At 41.4% G+C, this 26756-nt stretch overlaps 1 protein-coding gene across 5 annotated transcripts in view; it reads left to right on the top strand.

Annotated features, from left to right (window-relative positions):
• LOC133551456 (rho guanine nucleotide exchange factor 28-like) overlaps window positions 1-26756 on the top strand; it is a 93258-nt gene that overhangs the window by 55878 nt on the left and 10624 nt on the right. For 3 of the 5 annotated variants that reach the window (XM_061898176.1, XM_061898182.1, XM_061898205.1), the window contains 23 exons: window positions 795-1138; window positions 2212-2344; window positions 2571-2682; window positions 5147-5189; window positions 10203-10292; window positions 10826-10949; window positions 11677-11821; window positions 11961-12016; window positions 13958-14015; window positions 18871-19012; window positions 19197-19327; window positions 19414-19554; window positions 19630-19880; window positions 22058-22183; window positions 22264-22381; window positions 22503-22757; window positions 24754-24830; window positions 24910-25088; window positions 25253-25350; window positions 25445-25636; window positions 25794-25925; window positions 26008-26135; window positions 26197-26244. In XM_061898176.1, coding sequence (XP_061754160.1) covers window positions 795-1138; window positions 2212-2344; window positions 2571-2682; window positions 5147-5189; window positions 10203-10292; window positions 10826-10949; window positions 11677-11821; window positions 11961-12016; window positions 13958-14015; window positions 18871-19012; window positions 19197-19327; window positions 19414-19554; window positions 19630-19880; window positions 22058-22183; window positions 22264-22381; window positions 22503-22757; window positions 24754-24830; window positions 24910-25088; window positions 25253-25350; window positions 25445-25636; window positions 25794-25925; window positions 26008-26135; window positions 26197-26244 — 3123 coding nt within the window. The remainder of the gene's footprint in view (window positions 1-794; window positions 1139-2211; window positions 2345-2570; window positions 2683-5146; window positions 5190-10202; window positions 10293-10825; window positions 10950-11676; window positions 11822-11960; window positions 12017-13957; window positions 14016-18870; window positions 19013-19196; window positions 19328-19413; window positions 19555-19629; window positions 19881-22057; window positions 22184-22263; window positions 22382-22502; window positions 22758-24753; window positions 24831-24909; window positions 25089-25252; window positions 25351-25444; window positions 25637-25793; window positions 25926-26007; window positions 26136-26196; window positions 26245-26756) is intronic. The other 2 variants (XM_061898189.1, XM_061898196.1) reach the window with 2 other exon arrangements.

Below are 26756 nucleotides of genomic sequence, written 5' to 3'. Positions count from 1 at the left end.
TATATATATACATATATATATATATATATATATATATATATATATATATATATATATATATATATATATATGTGTATATATATATATGTGTATATGTATATATGTATATGTGTATATGTATATATGTATATATATATGTATATATGTATATATGTATATATATATATATATATATATATGTATAAAGAGTATTGTTGGTGGGTTTTGGATGGTTATTTAGATGGTTATTTGTGGGCGAAATAGAGAGCCCCAATTGACTACATTGTTAGCGGTCTTTTATTTTTTTAATTTATGATTTAGAATGCATAAACAAATAAAACATACGTGTTCTTGTCTTATATAGGCATTGTGAATGATAGACAGCTACATCGCTGTCTGATTTTTGCTTATTTTCAGTATGACTTATCAGAAACTATGGTCAGAGTGCAGATGCGTTACTCCAATGTCGTCAATCGGAAATTGCGAAGGTATTTGGAGCGGAATATTCAAATGGCTGACTGAATTTGTAACATTTATGATGGTCAAACTGTGTTTTTACATACCTTGCAGATCATAAATATGATTGTATATGGTTTAATGGATACATAAAAGCACAATTAAGCATACAATCAACCTATTTTTCCACTCCTACTGGTACTTTAAGACATGCTAATGGTTTGCTATTGTTGTCCCACCTGTCCCACTCCTTAATGTTATGGTTTTGTGTCAAATTATTGTTGACCTTTTGACAAAGCAAACTTGTGAAGATGTTATTGAGACCTTTTACTATGCAAAATACTCTGGTACACATGCAGGTGGATGACACTGACATAAAATACCGCTCTTGCCCAGCACCTGATGTTGGCAGCCCCTGCTGGGACTCACTCTCCATTTCGCTCACTGACTCTATGACCTATTCCAAAAATCAGCACCCGCCTTCAACCCAAAACCCAGGCCTGGAGAATTCCAAAGAACTGCCCTGTCAGGTCTCTCCCTCTTCTCCTTTTGCTACCACCCCATCTTTCCCATCCTCCCCAATGGCTTCTGCCTTCCATTGGTTTGAGGGAGGACACAAGCAACACACTCCATCCGGCCTTTCAACCTCTCCTAACTTGAACCACAGAGGATGCAACTTGACAGTGGCTAACCGTGGACTGAGGTATGACAATACTGCTGATAATTTTGCACATTCTTTCTAGAAAGTTCAACATATCATTTCTAGGGTCTTATTATTAACTTTTATGTGAAAGTTAAACAACTGATATTGCAAAGTAAAAGGGTAAACACAATTTTATTGTATCGTACTGGAATCAAAGAAAATAGCCTTACAGTGAAGATTCAGAATACTTAAGTGCTATATAACGTGTACCTTATCTGCAACCATCTAATCTGAAACATGGACAATAATGAAATCAATTGCAAAATGACTGGAAATTTTAGATGTGGTGTATACATACAATATTTAAAAGTGTCCATGAAAGAAAGAAAACAATTAAGCAGTACTAACAAAGGCCAACCAAGAGAGAATTCTTTAAATCAACATTGTGGAAGGGAAAACGTGATCTCTGGGCACACAATCAGACATAATCTGTTTCAAACTTAACTCCTAGAAGGGAAAATAGAAGGGAAAGGAAAATACCAAGAAGCAGGTGGGTTGATAATATGACAACATGGAACAATAAATGCTATTAGGGCGTAACAATTTAAAACCCAGTTCTACTGGCTAACCATGACCTCAACATTCAGCAAAGAGATGAAACTAAATGATGATGATGGTTGCCATGCACATGATTAATTCTAAATGTACTGTGTCTAAAACAGTTTTAAATCGACAAGTTTAAGGAATGAGGAAACTGTTACATATCAAAAATAAATTAATATATGTTTAAATGTAAGGAGTTGTTAAAGTACAGGCAAGGTGTCAGTGGATCGACCATAATGCTATGCCATGTGTCTGTTTAGTAAGCCAATGGAAAGTGACATAAAACCTGGATACAATTGAGCATATTTTTTAGAGTTCTCTCACACATTCTTTCCAGTTCTTTTGTATTAGCACATACGCTAAGTATAAGTTTTGATTTGTACAGGCTGAATGCCAATGGTGATTTTTTTTTTTTTTTTTTAAACATTCCTTTACAAAATGCTGCAAGACATTATAGTAATGTGGTGGAGTTGCGATGTCATATCTTGTGTAATGTATACACATTTGTTAATTATCTTGCGTGTCGACAGCCCAAGCCTTGAGTGTGACAGTGGAGAAGAGGACATACTGGGACGTTCCTATCCATGCTCAGCTATGAAGCTGCTGTCCAACTCCCCAAATTTGAACCACTCCCACTCTGAAAGCCTGCACAAGTCCACAGAGGTTAGCAACGTTGTGCTGCTTGCAAAATTTCTGCAAATACCTCCTTAATTATAAGTTTTTTTTTGCTAATTGTTTATTTTAAGAAAGCCGAAAATGTCACCATGTCAATGAAGTTTTTGAGAATTGTTGGATAATGCTAATCAACAGTTAACTTAAAGACAGTCGATTAACAGCTCAATGCTGTGCTTAAAACATCTGACGTATTGATGAGCCTGCTCTTACCCAGAACACAGAAGACGCTGAGGTCCGTCTACGCTCGTATTCATACTCCTCCCCCAAAGCAAGGCCATCACGCCCATTGCCAAACAGAGAAGCCACCATCACTGACCTGCCAGAAGGTGAGCAATCTGTGACTACACAAATTTTCTGATTTCACTGGGACTAAATAAAAACATGTCTCAAATCCTAACAATATCCTTAGTGTCCACTTTGCTTTGTCGCAACACCATCACCCCATATACTGTACATGTGTCAATGTCCAGCATTAAGGATCAAATTATCTTATGTAGATGGTGCATTCAGCAGTGGTCGATCTCTACTTCAAGCTTTATCCCTCTCTAAATCGCTATCTCGACTCCACCAAGTTAGTAAGTACAGCAAAAAAAAGCGGCAACACACTGCTGGTGTTTCTGTGGGCATTACAGTGTTTTCCTTGCTCTGTCATGGGGAAATCGGGACATAATCAAAGGTGTTAGACATGTATTGTTATGCTGGAATATTAATTATACCGTAAATGCTGTAATTATACTGGGGCGTTTACAGTATACACTTTTTTTCTTCTCGAGATGTAAAATTGTTTGATAAGTTTATGATTTCCCAATGAATCAACCAACCTCTGCCAGCATCACCAAGTTCATTGTGTATAGGTATATTATAGCGCTGTGGATATGGACAAAAATATATATCCCTATATGGGTAATTTAATATTCCAATAACATTAAGTATTAAGATATTAACCTAGGGCTTCACGTAGGCAGAGGGGTTAGTGCGTCTGCCTCACAATACGAAGGTCCTGCAGTCCTGGGTTCAAATCCAGACTCGGGATCTTTCTGTGTGGAGTTTGCATGTCCTCCCCGTGAATGCGTGGGTTCCCTCCGGGTACTCCGGCTTCCTCCCACTTCCAAAGGCATGCACCTGGGGATAAGTTGATTGGTAACACTAAATTGGCCCTAGTGTGTGAATGTGAGTGTGAATGTTGTCTGTCTATCTGTGTTGGCCCGGCGATGAGGTGGCGACTTGTCCAGGGTGTACCGCGCCTTCCGCCCGATTGTAGCTGAGATAGGCGCCAACGCCCCCCGCGACCCCGAAAGGGAATAAGCGGTAGAAAATGGATGGATGGATATTAACCTACTCAGTGGCCTAGTGGTTGGAGTGTCTGCCCTGAGATTGGTAGGTCGTGAGTTCAAACCCCGGCGAAGTCATACCAAAGACTATAAAAATGGGACCCATTACCTCCCTGCTTGGCACTTAGCAATAAGGGTTGGAATTGGGGGTTAAATCACCAAAAATGTTTGCCGGGCGCTGCACCGCTGCTGCCCAATGCTCTCCTCACCTCCCGGGGGGTGATCAAGGGTGATGGGTCAAATGCAGAGAATAATTTCGCCACACCTAGTGTGTGTGTGACAATCATTGGTACTTTAACATAGTGTTGTTTTTTTTCAATATGTACATGCACAAATGAAATGGATGGCAATGTTGCTTATGTTTTCTAAACCGCATAATTTATGTATAAAAAGGACTGGACAATAGATAAACATTAACAAATATTCTTAGTACCATTCCTTATTTTCGACAGTGTATACAAGGGCCATGTACACATATCCAGTAAAGGAGTTCCTCTTTCCTTTTTTATGCATTTATTCCTCTTCTGATTTTGCCATGCTTGAGCTGTAAAGTTATTTCAGGTAGCGTAAACAATATCCCGCCAAATAACAGCGCTGCTGCAGTTACATTAGCCGCAGTCCCAATATTAAAATGACCATATGAAGAATATAGTTACATCAGACAATAGATATTTTTATGTTGGACTACGCTATATGTATTGTAATATCACAAAGTACTAGTTAAGTAATAAAGAAAATACTTCTAAAATTTCTAGAGACAGCTTTTAGTTCTTTACTACTGCGAACTACAACAAAAATAACCATACATCAAAATTAGCAACAGACATAGTCTAACTGATCATTAATAAAGATAATTCAGTATTGTTTACCATGAAATAAAACATATTATATAATTCATAATTCAGTATTGTTTACCATGAAATAAAACATATTATATAATTTATAATTCAGTATTGTTTGCCATGAAATAAAACATGTTTTTGCATAGTGTGGAGTAACTTTTTTTGGAGAGGAAATGACCCAAAGTTGAAATCTTGTCTGATCAAAAACAGACTTTCCCCAAGGCTTGTTGCCATGTAGCTTATTGTACATTCTCAAATTCAAATATTATCCAAAGTAATTTGATGTAATTGTTTTACTGAATTGCAGGTTTGGATAAAGTTTGTGTGTGTGTGTGTGTGTGTGTGTGCGTGCGTGTATTACTCGAGTCGCTGTTTCATTTTTCTTCTTGGTTTTTCTGTTCTATTTTTAATATCTACCGTTTATTCTTGGCAAAACCCTTGTGCCATGTTTGGTCTGTCTCTCATGTGGGGTCCACTGCATTCAGGCATTCTTGTATTCTATTATTAAGATGAAGGTTTTTAACCTCTCTTTCTGGTTTTTACAGCTTCCTTACCTTTGATAACACATTTATTTCCCGCTCACTCATGTCTCCTTTCTCTGACACTCTCCATTACAGAGCAGAGCGTGCTGAGCCTGACAGAGACTTCAAAAGAAAAGAGGTAAACACATTGGCTCAGTTATATGAGCTCAGACGGAATCCGCTTGACTGTGTAGGGCCTTACTCGGATGTTAAAACAAACGTTTGCCCTTTCTAGGCATCAGTGTTTGCTTGCAGTTTCGAGATTAGGCCTGATGGGTCTTACTGTTTTTGATCTACTAAAGGTTTCTGTGTATCAAAACACGTGCAAACTTGATAGTACACCCAAAGCTACTAAGCTTGTGCGCAGATGATTGCCTCCATTGGCTGTCTTCGTGTACAGCACAGTGCTTCCGGAATGTAAACTCAGCGCTTCACTTTTTCACTTTTTTTTATGTTTCAGCCTTATTCGAAAATGGACTGAAATATTTTTGCCTTGAACATTCTACACATAATACCCCATAGTGACAATGTAAAAAAGTTTTGATTTTTGCAGTTTTGTTAAAAATAAAAATCTAAGAAATCACATGTGGATAAATATTCACAGCTTTGCTCAATACTTTGTTGATTCACATTTTGGCAGAAATTACAGCCTCCAGATATTTTGAATGCCACAATTTTGGCACACTTATCTTTGGGCAGTTTCGCTTATTCCTCTTTGCCCATTTACCTTTGCAGCACCTCTCAAGCTCCATCAGGTTGGATGGGAAGTGTCTTTGCGCAGCCATTATCAGATCTCTCCAGTGATATTCAATGTAATTCAAACCTGGTCTTTGTCTGTACCACTCAAGCACATTTATAGAGTTGTCCTGAAGCCATTCCTTTGATATCTTGGTTGTGTGCTTTAATGTTGTTGTCCTGCTAAAAGATGATCCGTCGCCCCAGTCTGAGTTCAAGAGCGCTCTGGAGCAGACTTTCGTCCAGGATGTCTCTGTACATAGCTGCATTCATATTTCCCTCTATTCTGGCTAGTCTTCCTGTTCCTGCCGCAAAAAATCATGATGCTGCCACCACCATGATTCACTGTAGGGATAGTATTGATAAGTGGTGCCTGCTTTCCTCCAAACATGACGCCTGGCATTCACGCCAAAGATTTTCCCCCATCAGTTGTTTTTCCTCATGGTCTGAGAGTCTATCAGGTGCATTTTGGAAACATTTACGAAGGAATAGGTTCTGTCTGGCCACTCTACAATACAGGCCTGATTGGTGGATTGCTGCAGAGATGGTTGTCCTCCTGTAAGGTTCTCCTCTCTCCACAGAGGAATACTGTATCTCTGACAGAGTGAATATCGGGTTCTTGGTCACCTCCTTGACTAGGGGCCCTTCTCCTCCGATCGCTCAGTTCAGACAACTGGCCAGCTCGAGGAACAGTCCTGGTGGTTCCAAACTTCCTCTATTTATGGATGATGGAGACCACTGTGCTTATTGGGACGTTCAAGGCAGCAGATATTTTTCTGTACCCTACAAACAATTTTTTCGACTTCATTTTTGGTTTGTGCTCAGCTATGCTCTGTCAAGTATGTCCTTTTCCAAATCAAGTCCAACCAACTGAATTTACCACAGGTGGACTCCAGTTAAGCTGTAGGAACATCTCAAGGATGATCAGTTGAAACAGGATGCTCCTGAGTTCACAATTGAGCTTCATGGCAAAGGCTGTGAATAGTTTTGTACATGTGATTTCTTAGTTTTTTGTTTTTAATAAATTTGCAAACATTTCTAAGAAACAAAGACACTTTTTCACATTGTCATCATGGGGTATTGTGGGCAGAATTTTGGGACACAAATCACTTCATTACATTTTGGAATAAGGATGTAACATAACATTTGGAAAAAGTGAAGCGTTGTGAATAATGTCCAGCATTACAAGTGGCAAAATATATATGCGAGTGGCGGCTGCTGGTCTTTCAAGTAGGGGAAGCTCCTTTTCAGCTACTCTTTGAACACGTGTACAGTCTCCAATAGCCAATAAAAGTTATGAAGATGCTAGATTTTAAAAAGAAAACTTCTCTTACAGGATTGTAAAATTCTCCATATCAACTCACAATGGAATGAAAGTTGTTCGCTCATTCTGCCGTCAATTGAAAACTGTTTTAGCCTTAAAGCAGATCATTGAGTCTTCCTACAGAATCTCAACATTCAGGCCAGCCAAAGCAAAGTCCACTTTTCATTCACTTCCAGAAACGCTCGGTGTCTAATGGCCGGGACAAAGCCAAGCATTTATCCAATAGCTTTGTAGTTTGGCTGCATTGGAACAACCCACTTAAAACTCCCCCATTGAAGTCAATGGACACTCAGCTAACACTATGCACTGGGACGCTAAGAGAATGAATGAAGAAAGCCGTGTCAGCCAAAGTAGCTGATTCTTAACAAAGTTGAATGCATTCTAGCGTATATTTAGTCAATAAAATATAAACACAAAAGTTCATATTTGATCACTTATTTTTTTATATTTCAGGGGAAGCTGAGCTTCCCTTGCTGTATTGTTTTTTGTCCTTTGCAGCCACTCATCCATCCATCCATTTTCTACTGCTTGTCCCGTTCGGGGTCGCGGGGGTGCAGGAGCCTATCTCAGCTGCATTCGGGCAGAAGGTGTCGTACACCCTGGACGAGTCGCCACCTCATGGCAGGGTCAACAGCGATAGACAGACAAACCATATTGTTGATGTACAAACCCGTTTCCATATGAGTTGGGAAATTGTGTTAGATGTAAATATAAACGGAATACAATGATTTGCAAATCCTTTTCAACCCATATTCAATTGAATGCAATACAAAGACAAGATATTTGATGTTCAAACTCATAAGCTCTATTTTTTTTTTTTTCAAATAATAATTAACTTACAATTTCATGGCTGCAACACGGGCCAAAGTAGTTTGGAAAGGGCATGTTCACCACTGTGTTACGTCACCTTTTCTTTTAACAACACTCAAACGTTTGGGAACTGAGGAAACTAATTTCTTAAAGCTTTGTAAGTGGAATTCTTTCCCATTCTTGTTTTATGTAGAGCTTCAGTCGTTCAACAGTTCGGGGTCTCCGCTGTCGTATTTTACGCTTCATAATGCGCCACACATTTTCGATGGGAGACAGGTCTGGACTGCAGGCGGGCCAGGAAAGTACCCGCACTCTTTTTTTTTTTACGAAGCCACCCCGTGGTAACACGTGCTGAATGTGGCTTGGCATTGTCTTTCTGAAATAAGCAGGGGCGTCCATGAAAAAGACGGCGCTTAGATGGCAGCATATGTTGTTCCAAAACCTGTGTGTACCTTTCAGCATTAATGGTGCCTTCACAGATGTATAAGTTACCCACTAATGCACCCCCATACCATCACAGATGCTGGCTTTTGAACTTTGCGTCAATAACAGTTCATACTTCCCCTTTGGTCCGGATGACACGATGTCGAATGTTTCCCAAAAAAATTTGAAATGTGGACTCGTCAGACCACAGAACACTTTTCCACTTTGCATCAGTCCATCATAGATGATCTCGGGCCCAGAGAAGCCGGCGGTGTTTCTGGATGTTGTTGATGATTTGCTTTCGCTTTGCATAGTAGAGCTTTAACTTGCACTTACAGATGTAGCGACGAACTGTATTTAGTGACAGTGGTTTTCTGAAGTGTTCCTGACCCCATGTGGTGATATCTTTTAGAGATTGATGGCGTTTTTTAGACAGTGCCGTCCGAGGGATCGAAGGTCACGGTCATTCAATGTTGGTTTCTGGCCCTGCCGCTTACGTGGAGTGATTTCTCCAGATTATCTGGACCTTTTGATGATATTATGGACCGTAGATGTTGAAATCCTTAAATTTCTTGCAATTGCACTTTGAAAAACGTTGTTCTTAAACTGTTTGACTCTTTGCTCACGCAGATGTGGTTAAAGGGGTGTAATTCGCACCATCCTTTCTTGTGAAAGACTGACCATTTTGTGGGAAGCTGTTTTTATACCCAATCATGGCACCCACCTGTTCCCAATTAGCCTGCACACCTGTGGGATGTTCCATATAAGTGTTTGATGAGCATTTTACAACTTTATCAGTATTTATTGCCACCTTTCCCAACATCTTTGTCACGTGTTGCTGGCATCAAATTCTAAAGTTAATAATTATTTACAAAACAAAACAAAATGTTTATCAGTTTGAACATCAAATATGTTGTCTTTGTAGCATATTAAACTTAATATGGGTTGAAAAGGATTTGTAAATTTTATTCCGTTTATATTTACATCTAACACAATTACCCAACTCATATGGAAACGGGGTTTGTATATTGGCCAGAAAACGTGGTCCATATTATATCTGTCTGCTGCATATTACACAACATAACGAAACAGCACAGGTTTAGACAATCGGACCATATGATGTCATGAATGTAAAAGGAACTGAGTGTCTCTAGTTGGTATAGTACACGCTAAAACCTAATTTAAATCAGGTGGTCTGCACCACTTTTGCACCTGCTGTAAATTCCGCACGCAGTCTTGGTTGATCATCTGCAACACTCCAACTTATAGTACATACAATGTTTTACTTTGCACATGCTATTTAGCACTTATTTGGATCTTAGTAGATCAGGCCCTATGTATGTGCAATTAAGTGTGTATGACACCTTGATGTTCGACCTGTGTTTAGGGTCTGATAAAGCAGGATGTGATTGTAACTTCAAAATAAACAGTTCTGTATTTTTAACACCATATCACTGACAATGAATGTAGAATATGTGTGAATGTAATACACTGGCTAAGCTAAATTAACACACTGCTCCCATGTTGTTTTTATTTTAAACATAAAAATGTATTTAGTTCACAGGCTCATTGATGACTGGTGCAGTTATATTGCTTACAGTCATGCACTGCTAATTGAGGAAACATTGTATATAATCCTGTTAAGTAATGAGCTATTCATAATTAACCATTAAATTTCTGTGTTGCAGTGGATCATATTTAGATGCACCGGCTCATTCTTTTCCATAGCAACATTTAAATCAATATATTGTTACTATATTGTTAATATAAGAATGGCTTGATGAAGCTCTACCCCCAAACATATCCTGAAGGATCACACAACAGCAGCTTGGTTTGAGGTGTGCTATATTCATCATGCAGGGTTTTGGGTTTCCGTAAGCGGGCCCAGTCATCAGAGGAAGAGAGCAGCGCATCACTCCAACACCTCACCCTCACAGAGTTCCTTAAAGAGTATGTGTTTACCAAAGGGGCCTCACAGCCACATGCATGTGCATCTTAACCTGTTTTAACATTTTACGTCGACTCTAACTTTATTAACCATATCCGTTCTGCAAATGCAATCCTCCAGATTTAGCTATTACTTCTGAATTTACTGTAGGTTTTTACGTCATGTTGCATGCCTTTTTCTTATTCCCATTCAGCCATGAATGTCTGTCTAGTGTTTATTTGAAATGTTTAAGATGCTCTTAATTGTTGACACATTATTAATTGCATCTCTCCAAGGTCAAGCTATAAATAGCATCCACTTGAGTGCATAGTGACACCCAAGCATGCCAAGCATGTTATCAAGAGTAATAGTCAGAAGACCAGAGTCCTGGAGGACTGTCTGGACATTTTTACATCTCAGCATGATTCCCGTGTTCAAGATTATTAAATCTGTCGTAGCATATAAAAAATACTAATATCATGAGTTTTGCATGTTGGTATTCAAAGTCGCCAGTAATGTGATGCCTTAATACTACTAATAAAAGTTTTTCATGCAGGATTGAAGATGAGGAATGGGACAAATACATAATCCCATCAAAAGTCGAGTCGGAGAAGTACAAAGTGAGCCGGACCTTTAGTTTCCTCAAGAGCAGGATGTCGAGCACTCGTAACAAAACAAAGGTGAGGCAACTCATCTGCCTTTGATGGGAACTGTAATTCTTCCAGTATAACACTTATGTCATTGCATTCATAAAGGTTCTCCAAGCATAAAGCTGCACACCCAAAGAAGAGCTATGAAAGCGTTACCATCTCTCAGACAGGCCGGGTCAGAATTCCTGTGCCGAGGGAGCCGTTGTCTGTGCAGGGTGCCTTTATGTGTTGAGGGAGAAAATTCCCTCTCTTCAGGTCTTAGCAACAGGACACAGAGAAAATATCCTCTTACATAATACCAGGCCTCTTTGCACAACACGAGGAACCAAAACACATTCCATAGTATCGTTTAAATTGTCACAACCAATGTATATTTGTTCCAGAACATGGTGCCTTGCGTGCACATAATACGTTAACGGCCATGCGAGCACACACAAACTCTTCATAAAGAACATGGTCGTCATCTTAAAGAGTGATGGAAAAAAAAAAAAGTCCTCGCCCGACATGCACACTAAATAATATCCTGTGATGCTCTATGATGAAGCACCACTACAGCAGAACCCATGAACCAGAACAAAGTTAACAGACGGGCTCACCTTATTCTGCACTTACTCCACTTTAACCAGTGTATCTTCGCACAAAGCCAACCACTTCGCTTGTTCTTCATCTTTGTTGTTTTCTCCACCACTGTTGCATCTACTGCAGTAAATGTCAACTCAACGGTTAAATGCAAAGTATTTACAACTTGTCTTTTCAGGTGAAAGGGAAAGAGGTAAAGGATGGAAAGGAGAAGACAGTAGCCACCAATGGGCACCAGTTTGTTTCTCCATCTCCATCTGGTCCTACTGCATGTGTGGCCTGTGATAAGTCTGTTTCTGGGAAGGAATTGCTGCAGTGCTCCAGTGAGTATTCTGCAGCAGTGCTGTGCTGGTACAACTCCCAGGGTTTGTGTAAAAATATCCTTGCACGAGCTGCCTTCATGTTTTGGGTTTCAGTCTTCTTTCTCTATTAAACTTAAATTAACTCTGCTTTTGTCCTTAGATTGCTTCCTAAATGTTCACAAGAACTGTCGAGAGTCTGTACCCCCATGCGGAAAGGTAACCTTAACACACTCTTTTTGGTCTCCAAAACCATGACAAAGAATAATGAGTCATTTTAGTTTGTTTTTTGAAATGCACTTGGAATTTGGGTCATCATCCAAACAGATGGAGAGAACAGTTGCGGCCAAATAATGTTGTAGTTATTCGATTACTGAGTAAATGTATGACACAAGAAACACCTGTCTTATACTTTTAATGCCTACTGAGTGGGAAATCTCAACTGAGTTACGATACATAACGCCTCCTAACAGATAGCGCCAAATCTATTGTGGTATTCAAATAACAGACCCAATTTTCCTGTACTGCAGCAAGCCGCTAAAGTCTTGCATGGGTCCAAATGTTAAATACCTGTTACTAAACAAGGGGACAGGGGATGGACTGCATCTGGGTTCCGATTCGTTGTCTGAAAGTGTCTCCACAGGTTATATTCCTTTGAAACAGCATTTACAAAATAAACAGTCTATCAGCTTTTCTATTGCATTTTGGTTATATGCATATTTTATATTCCATTTGCTGTTTTAAGTCTTATTTTCAGCGTTTAGTTTTTTTATTCAGGGCGATTTGTTTAAAGGGGCCATATTATGATTATTTTTTTTCTACATATAAAACACTTCATCGTGGTCTACATAGCATGTAATGGTGGTTCTTTTTCTCCAAATGTTGCATAAATTATGTTTTAAAGACCATCTTTGAGCCGATTTCTGACTGTCTCTTCAGGATGCGCCGTTTTGTGGGCAATCTTATGTACCTCCACTTCAACTGCGTCTTTTCCCCGTCAGCCATGTTGTTGTTTTTAGCTCTTCCACATCCAGTCTATTGGCAGATATGAGTTAGAACCAAATGCTACTTTGTGTTAGAAATGGCAACAGTGGAGTATTCGTGGGCATGTATGAGCCAGTCTGCCCAACAACAAGAAGATAGAGAGAAACAAGGAACTTATTGACTATAAAGTCAGACTACAATGGCGGACTCGCCCAAAGCTCTTCAGGTAACACTTTACCATTTATGGATATATCTTCTAACGTCAACAATTGGAAACACATCACCTAGGCAAATTCCAAAATGCTGGTTTAGAGGAAGTAGGGAGGAAGGCAAGATTGTTTTATAAATATCTCCACCATGCTTCATGGTTTGAGTTCATATGTTTAGGACTAATGCAGAGCACCAATACACAAAAACATGTACGAATAGGTAAGAAAAGTTGATTTTGCATAATAGGTCCCCTTTAAGTGTGAGTCTTCTTCTATTGTGGTGTGTAGGGCTCACTGCAGAGTGAAGGAAGTACTATATGAATAAGTACTTTGCTAGTGAGACAGAATGGCAGCCCAAATGAAAAGTTTTGGTTGGCCTGATGTAGCCCGCTCGCTGCCTATCAAAGGACCCTGTTGTATACTATATAATGCACCCCCAAATAATATATTCTCACAGCTACCATTCAAACATTTTTTAGCTACCTGAATGTTCCATTTTCCAGGTGGCAGTCAGTGCATCAGTAAAAACAGTTTTGAGCTAATGGCAGTCAGTGCATCAGTAAAAACAGTTTTGAGCTAATGCACTCTATCTGGCGTCGTCACCTTCCTTCCTGGAAAGTGTAAGAACTCTAAAGTGCTGTGTGCAGCTCTATGATACAGTATAATATGTAACACTCTCCTGTGATCAGAGACAGAAAGCTAATTAAGAAATAAATCTGTTCCTGACTTTAAGGCAGGCTGAAGAGGGAGTAAAAAAGACTGAAAAAATAAATTCTAACACTTGGTGAAAAAATGAATTCCTGGACTGCTTTGGCATTTATGTTCATGTTGGGTATATGTTTCGTATTACCCTTTTGTACATTCATTTAGTTTAATCATTTTTAATATCTAATGTTTATCTAATGGTAAAGGCACTGCTACTACTATTTTGTCCGCCAACTTAAGTTAATATGACATGTATCCTCAGAAGCTGCCGGAGAGGAATGCATTACTGGTGAAAAGCAAGACCTTGTCTCTCCCACAGAGTAAGTCCCCTTCTCTCCTAAGTCTACCGTAGCGGCAGTCCCTCTCTCTTTTTTACTTGTTCCCCTGTTACAGTCTAAGTAAGCCATGTATTCACTCCCCTGACGTAACCGTATGACTCTGGTTTTGTAATGAGTTACATTTCAATCTTTCTCTGTGGGGGGCATTCATCCTGGTATGTGTTTCTGTGTGGGTTTGTGCATAAACACAAAGGTTTAGTGTTTATGATAAATTAATTATAAAAAAAAAAACATTTGACAGAAGACATAAATAGCAGTACTGTCGAATTATTTAAAAAAAAAAATCTGATTAATCACACCATTGAATTTGGATTACTCATATTTAATCACAAGTTATTCAATTCAATTCTATTGTCAGACTATCATCCAGGAACCTATATAATATGTTTACCTTAAATGCACGTCAGTTCAAAATTTGCTAGAAGGTTTATATTAAGTCCCATCTCAGTGTATTTTGAAGTGAGCACACCAGATTGTCTGCTCACTTATCTTTGCAATGTTGTATGCATTGACCTGATAACTTACCACAAAGAAAACCGCGTTGCCTGTCAGATAACCATTTGCGGTTAGGTAAAGGAGCATGTACAGTCAAAATAAATTGCGTGACTAATCTTCATTAACACATATTCATGCAATAATTCTGTGATTAATCACGGGGTTACTCGTTATATGGTCTGATATGTCTGATTTACTAAAGGTTTGCGTCTACTAAAACATTTGCAAACTTAAAAGTACAAGCAAAGTTGATCTACTGAACTCATGAACAGAGGATTGTGTCGCTTCGCAATCCATTTAGCGTGTTTTCATGAATATGCAGAATATATGCTGATCGTCATAACACTCACAATACTGCAAGGAGGAGGAGATGCAAAAATAATTATTCAGCAAGCCTAATGTGATTAATCAAGGATGACACTGTTCTGCGAGTGCTATTTTGCGCCTTTATTTTGCACGTCTGAAAAGTATGTATGTTACACACATGGCTGTGAGAAAGGAAGGGTTTGCGTTGCAAAAACAGCTGAACAGAGAATAATTTGTCCTACTTGGTGTGTCAACAAATATGGGCTGTCAGAAAAAGAAAAAAAGACAAAAAAACATATAGTCTATTCAGCAATATAATTTTATAGCTGCTCAATTGTTATGATCCGCTGCCCGGATCATATTATGATTTAGATTTTTGAGTCTTTTTGTGTTTTCTGTTGGTTTTGGACTCCTTCGGTTCCTGTTTGTGCACCTCTCAGTTGGTTTTCATAGTTACTTATTATTTTCACCTTCCGCCTGTTCCGGACGTGCACCTGTTTTGTGATTCCTGTCGTCATTTAAGCGTGCCTTCTGTAGTTGGTCAGTCTTGCTTCTTAATTTGTTTTCATACAACAAGTAACGACTTCTGTTTTCCTGCTCGTTACCTGCTAGCTTCCACGCTAGGCTATTTGTTTTCTAGCTCCCATGCTAGTTCTTTTGGTTTTGTCAAAGTCTGTTTTATTGCTTAAATAAATCATTTCCTACCTGCACGCTGTGTTCGAAGCCTGTCTGCATCCCTGGGAGAACGAAATCCGCACCACGATGCGACCAGGTCGTTACAGTAGGAAGCAAGCAAGAAGAAGTTATCTCGCTGCGGGCATGTCCGAGGTCGATTTAAGGTGCGTGGATGGTCCTCCGAGTGATGGAGGCAGAGACGCTCCGCTGTTCGCCAGATGATGTGGGGACCTGGCCCGGGGAGGTCCAAGACTCCATACTCTGCCCGCTTGCTCGCGTCAGCGAAAGCGGAAGTCTCAGAAGAAGACTTTAGCTCGCGAAAGAGACGCGGAAATCTCGCAACTTCTCCCTCCGGAACACAGCCTGCTACAAGCCATCCAGGATTCCCCTCTGGTGTGTTTTAATTCAATCGACCACTTTGCCAAAGATTTCTCCGGCTGGCCTGTCAATCACTGGGACAGCAGCTATGACGTCTTTCCGTTGACACCCACTGATGACGTCCCCCCCGTCCATGTTTGATGACGTCAGAGACAAATAAAAAAAATTTAATTCGGTACATTCTTTCTGTCAGCCAGTTACAAATGGCTTTGACGCTACAATTAAACACTATCAGGACATTTTTGTTAATTGTAAGTCTAGTCAGTCCCAGTCACCTTTATTCTCAAGTTCTGCCTTCATGAATTTGGCCCCACCCCCTATGGCTCAAGCTTCACCAACTCCTCTGTCTACTGCACTTCCTGCTCCAGTTCAGCCATCTTCCGAGACACACCTCGAAAAATACAGTCCTGCTTGGGTGGATGAGTGGTACCGGAAGGTTCTGATTGAGTTGAAACTGGAGGAACAATCCCAAGCGGCAGAGAACACTCTGCTTGCTATTGGGGAGCGTAATCAAAAGGGGAAGAGTCTACCCCCCTCCTGGCCTCCCTCCACCCACCCTTTAAGGACAATTCCAGAAGCCGCAACCTCCGGCGCGGCCACCACCACCAGTCTTTCAACCTGCCAAGCCGCAACCTCCAGCTAGGCCACCAGCACCTGCTCCAAGTCTGGTTTCCACACCAACACCTGCCCCAAGTCTGGTTTCCACACCAACACCTGCCCCAAGTCTGGTTTCCACACCAGCACCTGCTCCAAGTCTGGTTTCCACACCAGCACCTGCTCCAAGTCTGGTTTCCACACCAGCACCTGCTCCAAGTCTGGTTTCCACACCAGCACCTGCTCCAAGTCTGGTTTCCACACCAGCACCTGCTCCAAGTCTGGTTTCCACACCAGCACCTGCTCCAAGTCTGGTTTCCGCACCTGCTCCAAGTCTGGTTTCCACACCAGCACCTGCACCAAGTCTGGTTTCCACACCAGCACCTGCCCCAAGTCTGGTTTCCACACCAGCACCTGCCCCACGTCTGGTTTCCACACCAGCACCTGCCCCACGTCTGGTTTCCACACCAGCACCTGCCCCAAGTCTGGTTTCCACACCAGCACCTGCCCCAAGTCTGGTTTCCACACCAGCACCTGCCCCAAGTCTAGTTTCCACACCAGCACCTGCCCCAAGTCTGGTTTCCACACCAGCACCTGCCCCAAGTCTGGTTTCCACACCAGCACCTGCCCCAAGTCTGGTTTCCACACCAGCACCTGCCCCAAGTCTGGTTTCTACACCAGCACCTGCCCCAAGTCTGGTTTCTACACCAGCACCTGCCCCAAGTCTGGTTTCTACACCAGCACCTGCCCCAAGTCTGGTTTCCACACCAGCACCTTCCCCAAGTCTGGTTTCCACACCAGCACCTCCCCCAAGTCTGGTTTCCACACCAGCACCTCCCCCAAGTCTGGTTTCCACACCAGCACCTGTCCCAAGTCTGGTTTCCACACCAGCACCTGTCCCAAGTCTGGTTTCCACACCAGCACCTGTCCCAAGTCTGGTTTCCACACCAGCACCTGTCCCAAGTCTGGTTTCCACACCAGCACCTGTCCCAAGTCTGGTTTCCACACCAGCACCTGTCCCAAGTCTGGTTTCCACACCAGCACCTGTCCCAAGTCTGGTTTCCACACCAGCACCTGTCCCAAGTCTGGTTTCCACACCAGCACCTGCCCCAAGTCTGGTTTCCACACCAGCACCTGTCCCAAGTCTGGTTTCCACACCAGCACCTGTCCCAAGTCTGGTTTCCACACCAGCACCTGTCCCAAGTCTGGTTTCCACACCAGCACCTGTCCCAAGTCTGGTTTCCACACCAGCACCTGCCCCAAGTCTGGTTTCCACACCAGCACCTGCCCCAAGTCTGGTTTCCACACCAGCACCTGCCCCAAGTCTGGTTTCCACACCAGCACCTGCCCCAAGTCTGGTTTCCACACCAGCACCTGCCCCAAGTCTGGTTTCCACACCAGCACCTGCCCCAAGTCTGGTTTCCACACCAGCACCTGCCCCAAGTCTGGTTTCCACACCAGCACCTGCCCCAAGTCTGGTTTCCACACCAGCACCTGCCCCAAGTCTGGTTTCCACACCAGCACCTGCCCCAAGTCTGGTTTCCACACCAGCACCTGCCCCAAGTCTGGTTTCCACACCAGCACCTGCCCCAAGTCTGGTTTCCACACCAGCACCTGCCGCAAGTCTGGTTTCCACACCAGCACCTGCCGCAAGTCTGGTTTCCACACCAGCACCTGCCGCAAGTCTGGTTTCCACACCAGCACCTGCCGCAAGTCTGGTTTCCACACCAGCACCTGCCGCAAGTCTGGTTTCCACACCAGCACCTGCCGCAAGTCTGGTTTCCACACCAGCACCTGCTCAAAGGCTGGTTCCCACACCAGCACCTGCTCAAAGGCTGGTTCCCACACCAGCACCTGCTTCTGTTTTCATGCTCTCTACCTACTAGCTTCCACGCCAAGCAATTTGTTTTCTAGCTCCCATGCTAGCTCTTTTAGTTTTGTCAAAGTCTGTTTTATTGTTTAAATAAATTATTTCGTACCTGCACGCGGTGTCCGAAGCGCGTCTGCATCCCTAGGAGAACAAAATCCGCACCACGATGCGAGCAGGTCGTTACATCAATGACATAAGGCTGTTTAAAAAAATCAATTAATGCGTTTTGCTGCCATTTTTTTTTTTTTAATGACGTTTGTTTTTTCATTTAGGAAATATATTATTAGATTGTATCTCCTATATGAAAAAATATTTTGCGATATGCATTTTCTTACGCTTGAATCATTCCAGATGCATGGTCCCCCCCTTCCTTCACAGCGCACCGTCAATGGGTGTGCTGTGTATTGCGCATGGTATTTGGATCTGAGTAAATTAGGCCCTAAATCGAAATTTTAAAGTGTTTATGTTTTACATATGAGTGACTTCTCGTCCTTCTTGTTGTATTTTTTGTCTACTCAGCCTCTGTAAAAGACAACACTTCTTCCTACCCGCTGGCGTCCTCATCAGTTTGTATATCTTCCTCACCTACGATGACAACCAAAGACAAGAAAGAAACACTCACCCCTCTGTCGAGGAGCCTCTCTATCTCTATAGAAAGCAGGTAGGATCACCTGCTGGAGTCAAACCCTTTACAGTACATCATGGACGGATTAAAACACCACTGGATTTTAGTCAAATATTGTTTGGACTACTAATTTCTTAGTCATAGCTGAGCACCAAACCCTGAGATTTAAAAAAATATTTTGAACATATATTAAATGTGTGTTCACTCGTTTGTTATATAGACGCCTGAGTGACACGGCAGGGGTGGAAGTTGATGCCATTGCGACGTCTTACATTAACAGCTCACTAACTGATGAGGGAACTCCAGTTACGGTGACTCTTCCTCCATTGGACCCGCCGATCACCTCACAGGGTAAGGCAGGCTTCATCTGTACTCTGTCCACCTTTATTATATTTCTTAATGGCTGTAAACAATATTTTATACAATGGATTTTCCAGATGCTGTAGATGCTCCACTACTGAGTGATCTATCAGCTGACCTGCTGGGACTGGACACAGAGTCATGGAGTCTCACTGTTAGCCCAGAGTTCTGCCGGCAGCATGACAGACGCACCATCAAGAGGCAGGATGTCATTTATGGTGAGCATTGTTAGCATCATAAAACTTGCACCACTTGTAAATTTCAGTGAGCATAATCCACTTTTCTCTCTATAGAACTAATGCAGACGGAGCTGCACCACATCCAAACACTGACAGTCATGTCCGAAGTATTCCGAAGAGGCATGCTGGAGGAGCTGCAGTTAGATTGGGACAGTGTTGCCCGGATATTCCCATGCTTGGATTCACTGTTGCTCTTCCACAGGAACCTATTTGGGTCTTTGCAAGAGTGCAGACAGGCTTCCACCCAACCTGAGAACCAGAGAAATTACCTCATACACCAAATTGGAAACATCTTGCTTCACCAGGTTGGTAGAGATTGATACATACTGTATACGGTATGGCCTGAAGGCGAGTAAAGTATACAGTTCTAATTTCAGCATCCATTTGTATCTAATTACTTTCACCAGCAGGTATATGTAATCACTTGGATCCGTCTGTCAGTTACATAACTCAAAAAATTATGTGCAGACTTAGATTAAACTTTCAGTAAATGTCAGAAATGGGATAAGTCATTCGATTTCAGGGGTGATTCTGATAGTTTCTACCATGTACACATTACCTTACGTTTACCTTACAATGCTTCTGTGTGAGACAGAGTCGATGATTAGCAAGAAAAATTACTTTGTTTATTTAAAGGCCTACTGAAATGAGATTTTCTTATTTAACCGGGGATAGCAGGTCCATTCTATGTGTCATACTTGATCATTTCGCGATATCGCCATATTTTTGCTGAAAGGATTTAGGAGAGAACATCGACAATAATGTTCGCAACTTTTGGTCGCTAATAAAAAAGCCTCGCCTGTACCGGAAGTAGTAGACAATGTGCGAGTGACGTCACGGGTTGTGGAGCTCCTCACATCCTAACCATTGTTTACAATCATGGCCACCAGCAGCGAGAGCGATTCGGGCCGAGAAAGCGACGATCCTGATTAATTTGAGTGAGGATGAAAGATTCGTGGATGAAGATAGTGAGAGTGAAGGACTAGAAAAAAAAAAAAAAAAAAAGTGGGAGCGATTCAGATGTTATTAGACACATTTACTAGGGTAATTCTGGAAAATCCCTAATCTGTTTATTGTGTTACTAGTGTTTTAATGAGATTATATAGTCATACCTGAAAGTCGGAGGGTGTGGCCACGAATGTGTTGACCGCCAGTGGCTCAGAGGGAAGCCACGTTTCTCGACAAGGCAAGGCAGCCGGGCTGAGATTTTTATTTTTTTTTCCTCACGGAGTAACCATCCGAAGGTCGGTGGCGGCCGGTGGGAGGAGGCAATAGAGTCCACAGTTGCACACTTTGGATGTTTGACAATAAACAATAATGGAAGTGTTTTGAGTAGGTGTGTAACGGTACACAAAAATTTCGGTTCGGTACGTACCTCGGTTCAGAGGTCACGGTTCGGTTCATTTTTGGTACAGTAAGAAAACAACAAAATATACATTTTTTTGGTTATTCATTTACCAAATTTGCTAAATCTTCCACCAAAAATATTTGTCTGAATGGAATATTTGATGTGAAGTAATCCGAACCTTGGATAGGTCAATAATTCATAATAACATTGATTTTGATTCAATATTATGTTTTGAGCAATGACAGTTTGAAAGAAAAAAAAAACAAACAGCTTTGTATTATTAGTCAACGTTGCAACTTTTTCTAAATTACATTTAGCCTTTAAGCTTTTTTATTTCACTTTTATGTTTTTGTTTATTTTAATAGTATTTTTAGAATGTGCCGTGGGCCTTTAAAACATTAGCTGTGGGCCGCAAATGTCTTCCGAGGCACACTTTTGACACCCCTGCTATGGATAATAAAAAATCAAATCTGATAAATCTATGGATAAGAAGCAGAGCCTGGTGACGCATGCGCATTTATCATAACGCTCTCGCTCGCTCTGTCTCCGCCCCTCCCTCACGAATGCTGCTGCGTGCACAATTTGTTTTGTTTTCAACCCCTTCGTAACCCCGAATGTACATTGAAAATACACGCAACCCTAACTTAAAATGCCGGACATTTGAGGCATTTAAGAAACCCCACCCGGACAGCCCCGCAAAAGAGGACATAGCCATTGAAAACAGGAGGTATGGTCAGTCTATCGTAGCCTGGTCGCTGCTAGTATGCAGTGTGTTGTGCCTCTGTGTGCATTGTTTACACAACGTGCGGTACGCTACTTAATATGCCCGTGTGGAAACTCGTTTGGTACACCTCCGAACCGAACCGAAACGGTTCAATACAAATACACGTACCGTTACACCCCTAGTTTTGAGTAATTTTTAGTCATTTACATTGATACTGCTATACAAACTGCACCCGGACTACTCTAAAGTATATTCAAGTTTAATCTATATAGTACTTCCCCTCAAGAAGATATACTAAAATATTTGCTGAAACATGAGAGTTGTACTGTACTTGCAGTAGTTAAATACTGCTCACAATCACAAATATATTGTCCATGTGCACACGGAATACCTTAAAGTGACTTTCTCAGTTCTCAGATGAAAATGCAGAGAAGATGAAGCAAGTATATGGGGACTTCTGCAGCCACCACATGGAAGCTGTCAACGTATTCAAAGAGCTTCAGCAGCAGAACAAGAAACTCCAAAACTTTGTCAAAGTAGGCCTGAGCCTCAAACACATTGTATGCTTTTAGAGCTATATCTCATAAAACCCTGGTTGTGACCTCTCTGCTTATAGCAACAGAGTAATAACTTACTAGTCAGGCGAAGAGGAGTTCCAGAATTCATCCTTTTGGTCACCCAGCGAATCACCAAGTACCCAGTGTTGTTGGAGAGGATATTACATTACACCCAAGGTTAGTAAATCACACGTATGTACAAGAAGTAAATTAAAACATGCGGAATATCTGTAAAATAAATGACAAAAACAACATCCTTCCATAATTAATTTGACTTCTATTACATTTCTTTTGACAGAAGGAAGTCAAGACCACGCTGACTTGTCAAGTGCTCTGGCTCAGATCCGTGACATTATTGCAGCAGTGGACTTGACAGTAAGCAAATATGAGAAATGTCAGGAACTGCAGGAAGTGCTTGCCCGGCTTGAGAATAAGAGCTTTGCCAAACTAAAGAATGGCAAGGTGATTCGCAAGCAAGAGCTGCACAGTAAACACAGAGAGCTACAGAATAAGGGGCTGCTGTACTGGAAGACTGCCACAGGGCGCCTTAAAGGTTTGTGAAATGGGATCTATGATGATTTTAATCTACATATTCCGTACATTTTTCACACATAGAATGGACCTGTAACCCCCTTTCTGAGTATGCCTGCAAAACAGTTCATTTGGGCAAGCTGTCATTTCACAAAACCCAAAACCAGTGAAGATGGCATATTGTGTAAATCGTAAATAAAAACAGAATACAATGATATGCAAATCCTTTTGAACTTTTATTCAATTGAATAGACTGCAAAGCCAAGATATTTAATGTTCGATTTGAGAAAGCTATATTTTTTAGAATTTAATGACAGCAACACATTGCAAAAAAGTTGGCACAGAGGCATTTTTACCACTGTGTTACATGGCCTATCCTTTTAACAATACTCAGTAAACGTTTGGGAACTGAGACCAATTTTTGAAGCCTTTCATGTGGAATTATTTCCCATTCTTGCTTGATGTACAGCTTAAGTTGTTCAACAATCTGGGGTCTCCATTGTGGTATTTTAGGGTTCATATTGCGCCACACATTTTCCTTGTGAGACAGGTCTGGACTACAGGCAAGCCAGTCCAGTACCTGCACTCTTTTACTATGAAATCACACTGTTGGAACACGTGGATTGCCATTGTCTTGCTGAAATAAGCAGGGGCGTCCATAATAAAGTTGCTTGGATGGCAACATGTGTTTCTCCAAAACCTGTATGCACCTTTCAGCATTAATGGTACCTTCACAGATGTGTAAGTTACCCATGCTTTGGCCACTAATACACCCCCATACCATCACAGATGCTGGCTTTTGAACTTTGCGCCTACAACAATCCGGATGGTTATTTTCCTCTTTGTTCCGGAGGACACAATGTCCAGAGTTTCCAAAAACAATTGAAATGTGGACTTGTCAGACCACAGAACACTTTTCCACTTTGCATCAGTCCATCTTAGATCAGCTCGGGCCGGGCCCAGCAAAGCTAGCGGCGTTTCTGGTTGTTGTTGGTAAATGGCTTTCGCGTCGCTTAGTAGAGTTTTAACTTGCACTTACAGATGTAGCAACCAACTGTAGTTACTGACAGTGGTTTTATGAAGTGTTCCTGAGCCCATATGGTTACACACTGATGTCGCTTTTTGATGCAGTACCGCCTGAAGGTCCGTAATATCATCGCTTATGTGCAGCGATTTTTTTCAGATTCTCTAAACTTTTTGATGATATTACGGACCATAGATGGTGAAATCCCTAAATTCTTTGCAATAGCTTATTGAGAAATGTTGTTCTTAAACTGTTGGACAATTTGCTCACGCATTTGTTCACAAAGTGGTGACCCTCGCCCCATCCTTGTTTGTAAATGACTGAGCGTTTCATGAAAGCTGCTTTTATACCCAATAGGAATACTGTGTTTGTGTATTTATTTTGAGTGCAAAATAATAAAGGAAACAATTGTGGGCTATAACAACTGCCGATATTCCCTGTAACCTGCTCTCTTTCTGGTCCGATATAATGTATTATAAACTACACCTGTAATTTTACAAAAAGCAGTGTTTGAAAAAAAGTTTATAATCTCACTCACCAGTTCAACAGCAACAGTTTGTAAATAAATTATATAAAACATATATCTTTCCTGTGACGGATCCTGGCTCGCTATTACTCGCTTCTGACCACTAATTAGTCAGCTGGCAAGAAGTCCGCCATAAAAAGCCAAACAGTGAGCTTGTTAGCGGTTCAAAGGGACAGGCTTTAGTATGAGCGGTGGTTTTCCCCCTGGCACAAGTGTTTGGCTTGCCTCCATTCAATACCGTTGAATAGTACATGTCCCCTCTGGGCCCCCAACCCAAACTGTCGTCCATGGACGTAATTGTGATTTAAGCTTTGGTATTGATAAACATGAGTATCCCACAATGTAACAACATTTATATAAGTCAGAAAAGAAGAAAATCATCATAGGTCCCACTTAAGGAGCATCTCTACCACCAGCTTAATTTTATTAAGTAGTCAACTGATTATGTTCGTATCTCCTTCCTTCTAGATACACTAGCCCTCCTACTCACAGATGTTTTGGTTTTCCTGCAAGAGAAAGATCAACGCTTTGTATTTGCAGCAGTGGTAAGCCTCAATCTGAAGCACATGCACAACTCCTGACTCTTAATATGTGTCTTATCTATTAAGTTTAAAATACTTTCAGGACCAGAAGCCTCCAGTGATCCCGCTGCAGAAACTCATTGTTAGAGAAGTAGCCAATGAGGAGCGAGGGATGTTCCTAATCTCTGCTTCTTCAGCCGGGCCGGAGATGTATGAAATTCACGCCACCACCAGAGAAGAGAGAAACGCTTGGATGAAACATATACGACAAGCTGTGGAGAGGTTTGTGGTGAAGTTTTCTGCTCACGACAGAGTCAACTGCTTTTAATAACACTGGCATGGAATTATTTGACACTTGCTAAGAGATACAGTACTTGTAGGTTGACTCCTTATGTATGTATGCGTGCGTGTTACATGTTGTCTAACCTACTTAACCATCATGGCAGTTGTCCAGAGGAAGAGGAGGAGGAGGAGCACGGTGCAGAATTAGAGGAGGCTAAGCGAGCAGCAGAAGCGAAGGTTCAGAAAATCTCAAAGTTTCGGGGTAACATTTGGTCATCTTTTCAAAAATCTGAAAGATCCCTTAATGAAATATGTAGCAGGTCAGTTGTTAACCAATGTGTTTATCATTTCTGTAGAGACACTGTTAGGTCAGGATCAACGCATCTGCAACAGCTTGGAGGAGAAGTTACAGTTGTATGCTGAGCTCACCCACTTAAGCTTGCACTCTCCTGAAGCCTTACCACATCGCCATCTGCTGGTACAACCACACATTGACAGGGATTCTCCAAGACGGGCCTCAACACTGCTCACAGCCGCACTCAGAGAAGGTGAAAAAAACTATTCTTCATTGAAAAGCACATTGTTCTTTTTTTGTTGTATAGAAATCCTGCAACCTCCCATTACAACAGTCATATTTTAAATTTAGAATCATATAAATCTGCCTGACCTGAACTTACTTTTCTGATTTGTTTGCTTCCCATGTAGCAGAGAACCTGATTACCTTTCTGCAGGCTAATGATGGCCTTCCTTCACGATCTGGGGACTCTCCGATCCATGGGCAGGAGGGTTGCAGCTACAATAGTCACGGCAACAGCATCCAAGATTTTCCCTCTGAGCGTAAGCGCTTTTAAAGGCATTTTGTGACGATATGATATGAGAAGTACTGGCCATGTCATGGTGTACCTTTCTATATGAACAGCGGATTACCTGAGCACACTCAGTATGAGCTCCACTTCTCTGGGATCAGACAGTGAGGGAACAGACGGTATGTTGTGGAGCTCTGCTACAACACAAAAGAAAGGAAACGCCAAAGAAACACTCTTCAAGGTTGCACCATTGTATCTACCCTGATTTTAGTGTCCTTGTTTACTAACATGATATTCCATAGGTGGCAGAGAGTGTCCAGAGTCTGACCCAGCTTCTTTATAGTCTGCAGGTGAGTAAGGACACAAATACATTACAATAAGAGCCTCTATTCCAGTGGTTCTTAACCTTGTTGGAGGTACCGAACCCCACCAGTTTTATATGCGCATTCACCAAACCCTTCTTTAGTGAAAAATAAAATGTTTTTTTTTTTCAAATTCAAGAAAAACATGTTTTTTTTTATTGGTGCACAAAATGAACCGAGCATGAACATCACCTTGTTCACAGAACAAAACCAACACAGTGCATGATTTCACAACAAATTACACACCTTACACACATTACCATGAATTGATTAACGTGGACCCCGACTTAAACAAGTTGAAAAACCTATTCAGGTGTTACCATTAAGTGGTCAATTGTACAGAATATGTACTGTACTGTGTAAACTGTACTGTTTCAAATAATGTATTCTCTTCCTTTGCAATCTGCTAGTAAAAGTTTCAATCAATCAAAAAACCTGCAAAACAGATGGAAAATTAGAGGGAACATTGTTTGGGGGTATCCATAATACGTCGACAGGGA

This window comes from Nerophis ophidion, linkage group LG01 (assembly GCF_033978795.1).
Source record: "Nerophis ophidion isolate RoL-2023_Sa linkage group LG01, RoL_Noph_v1.0, whole genome shotgun sequence".
NCBI classification, from domain to species: domain Eukaryota; kingdom Metazoa; phylum Chordata; class Actinopteri; order Syngnathiformes; family Syngnathidae; genus Nerophis; species Nerophis ophidion.
Note: the sequence above shows the minus strand (reverse complement) of the source record. Positions and strands in the feature narration are given on the sequence as shown.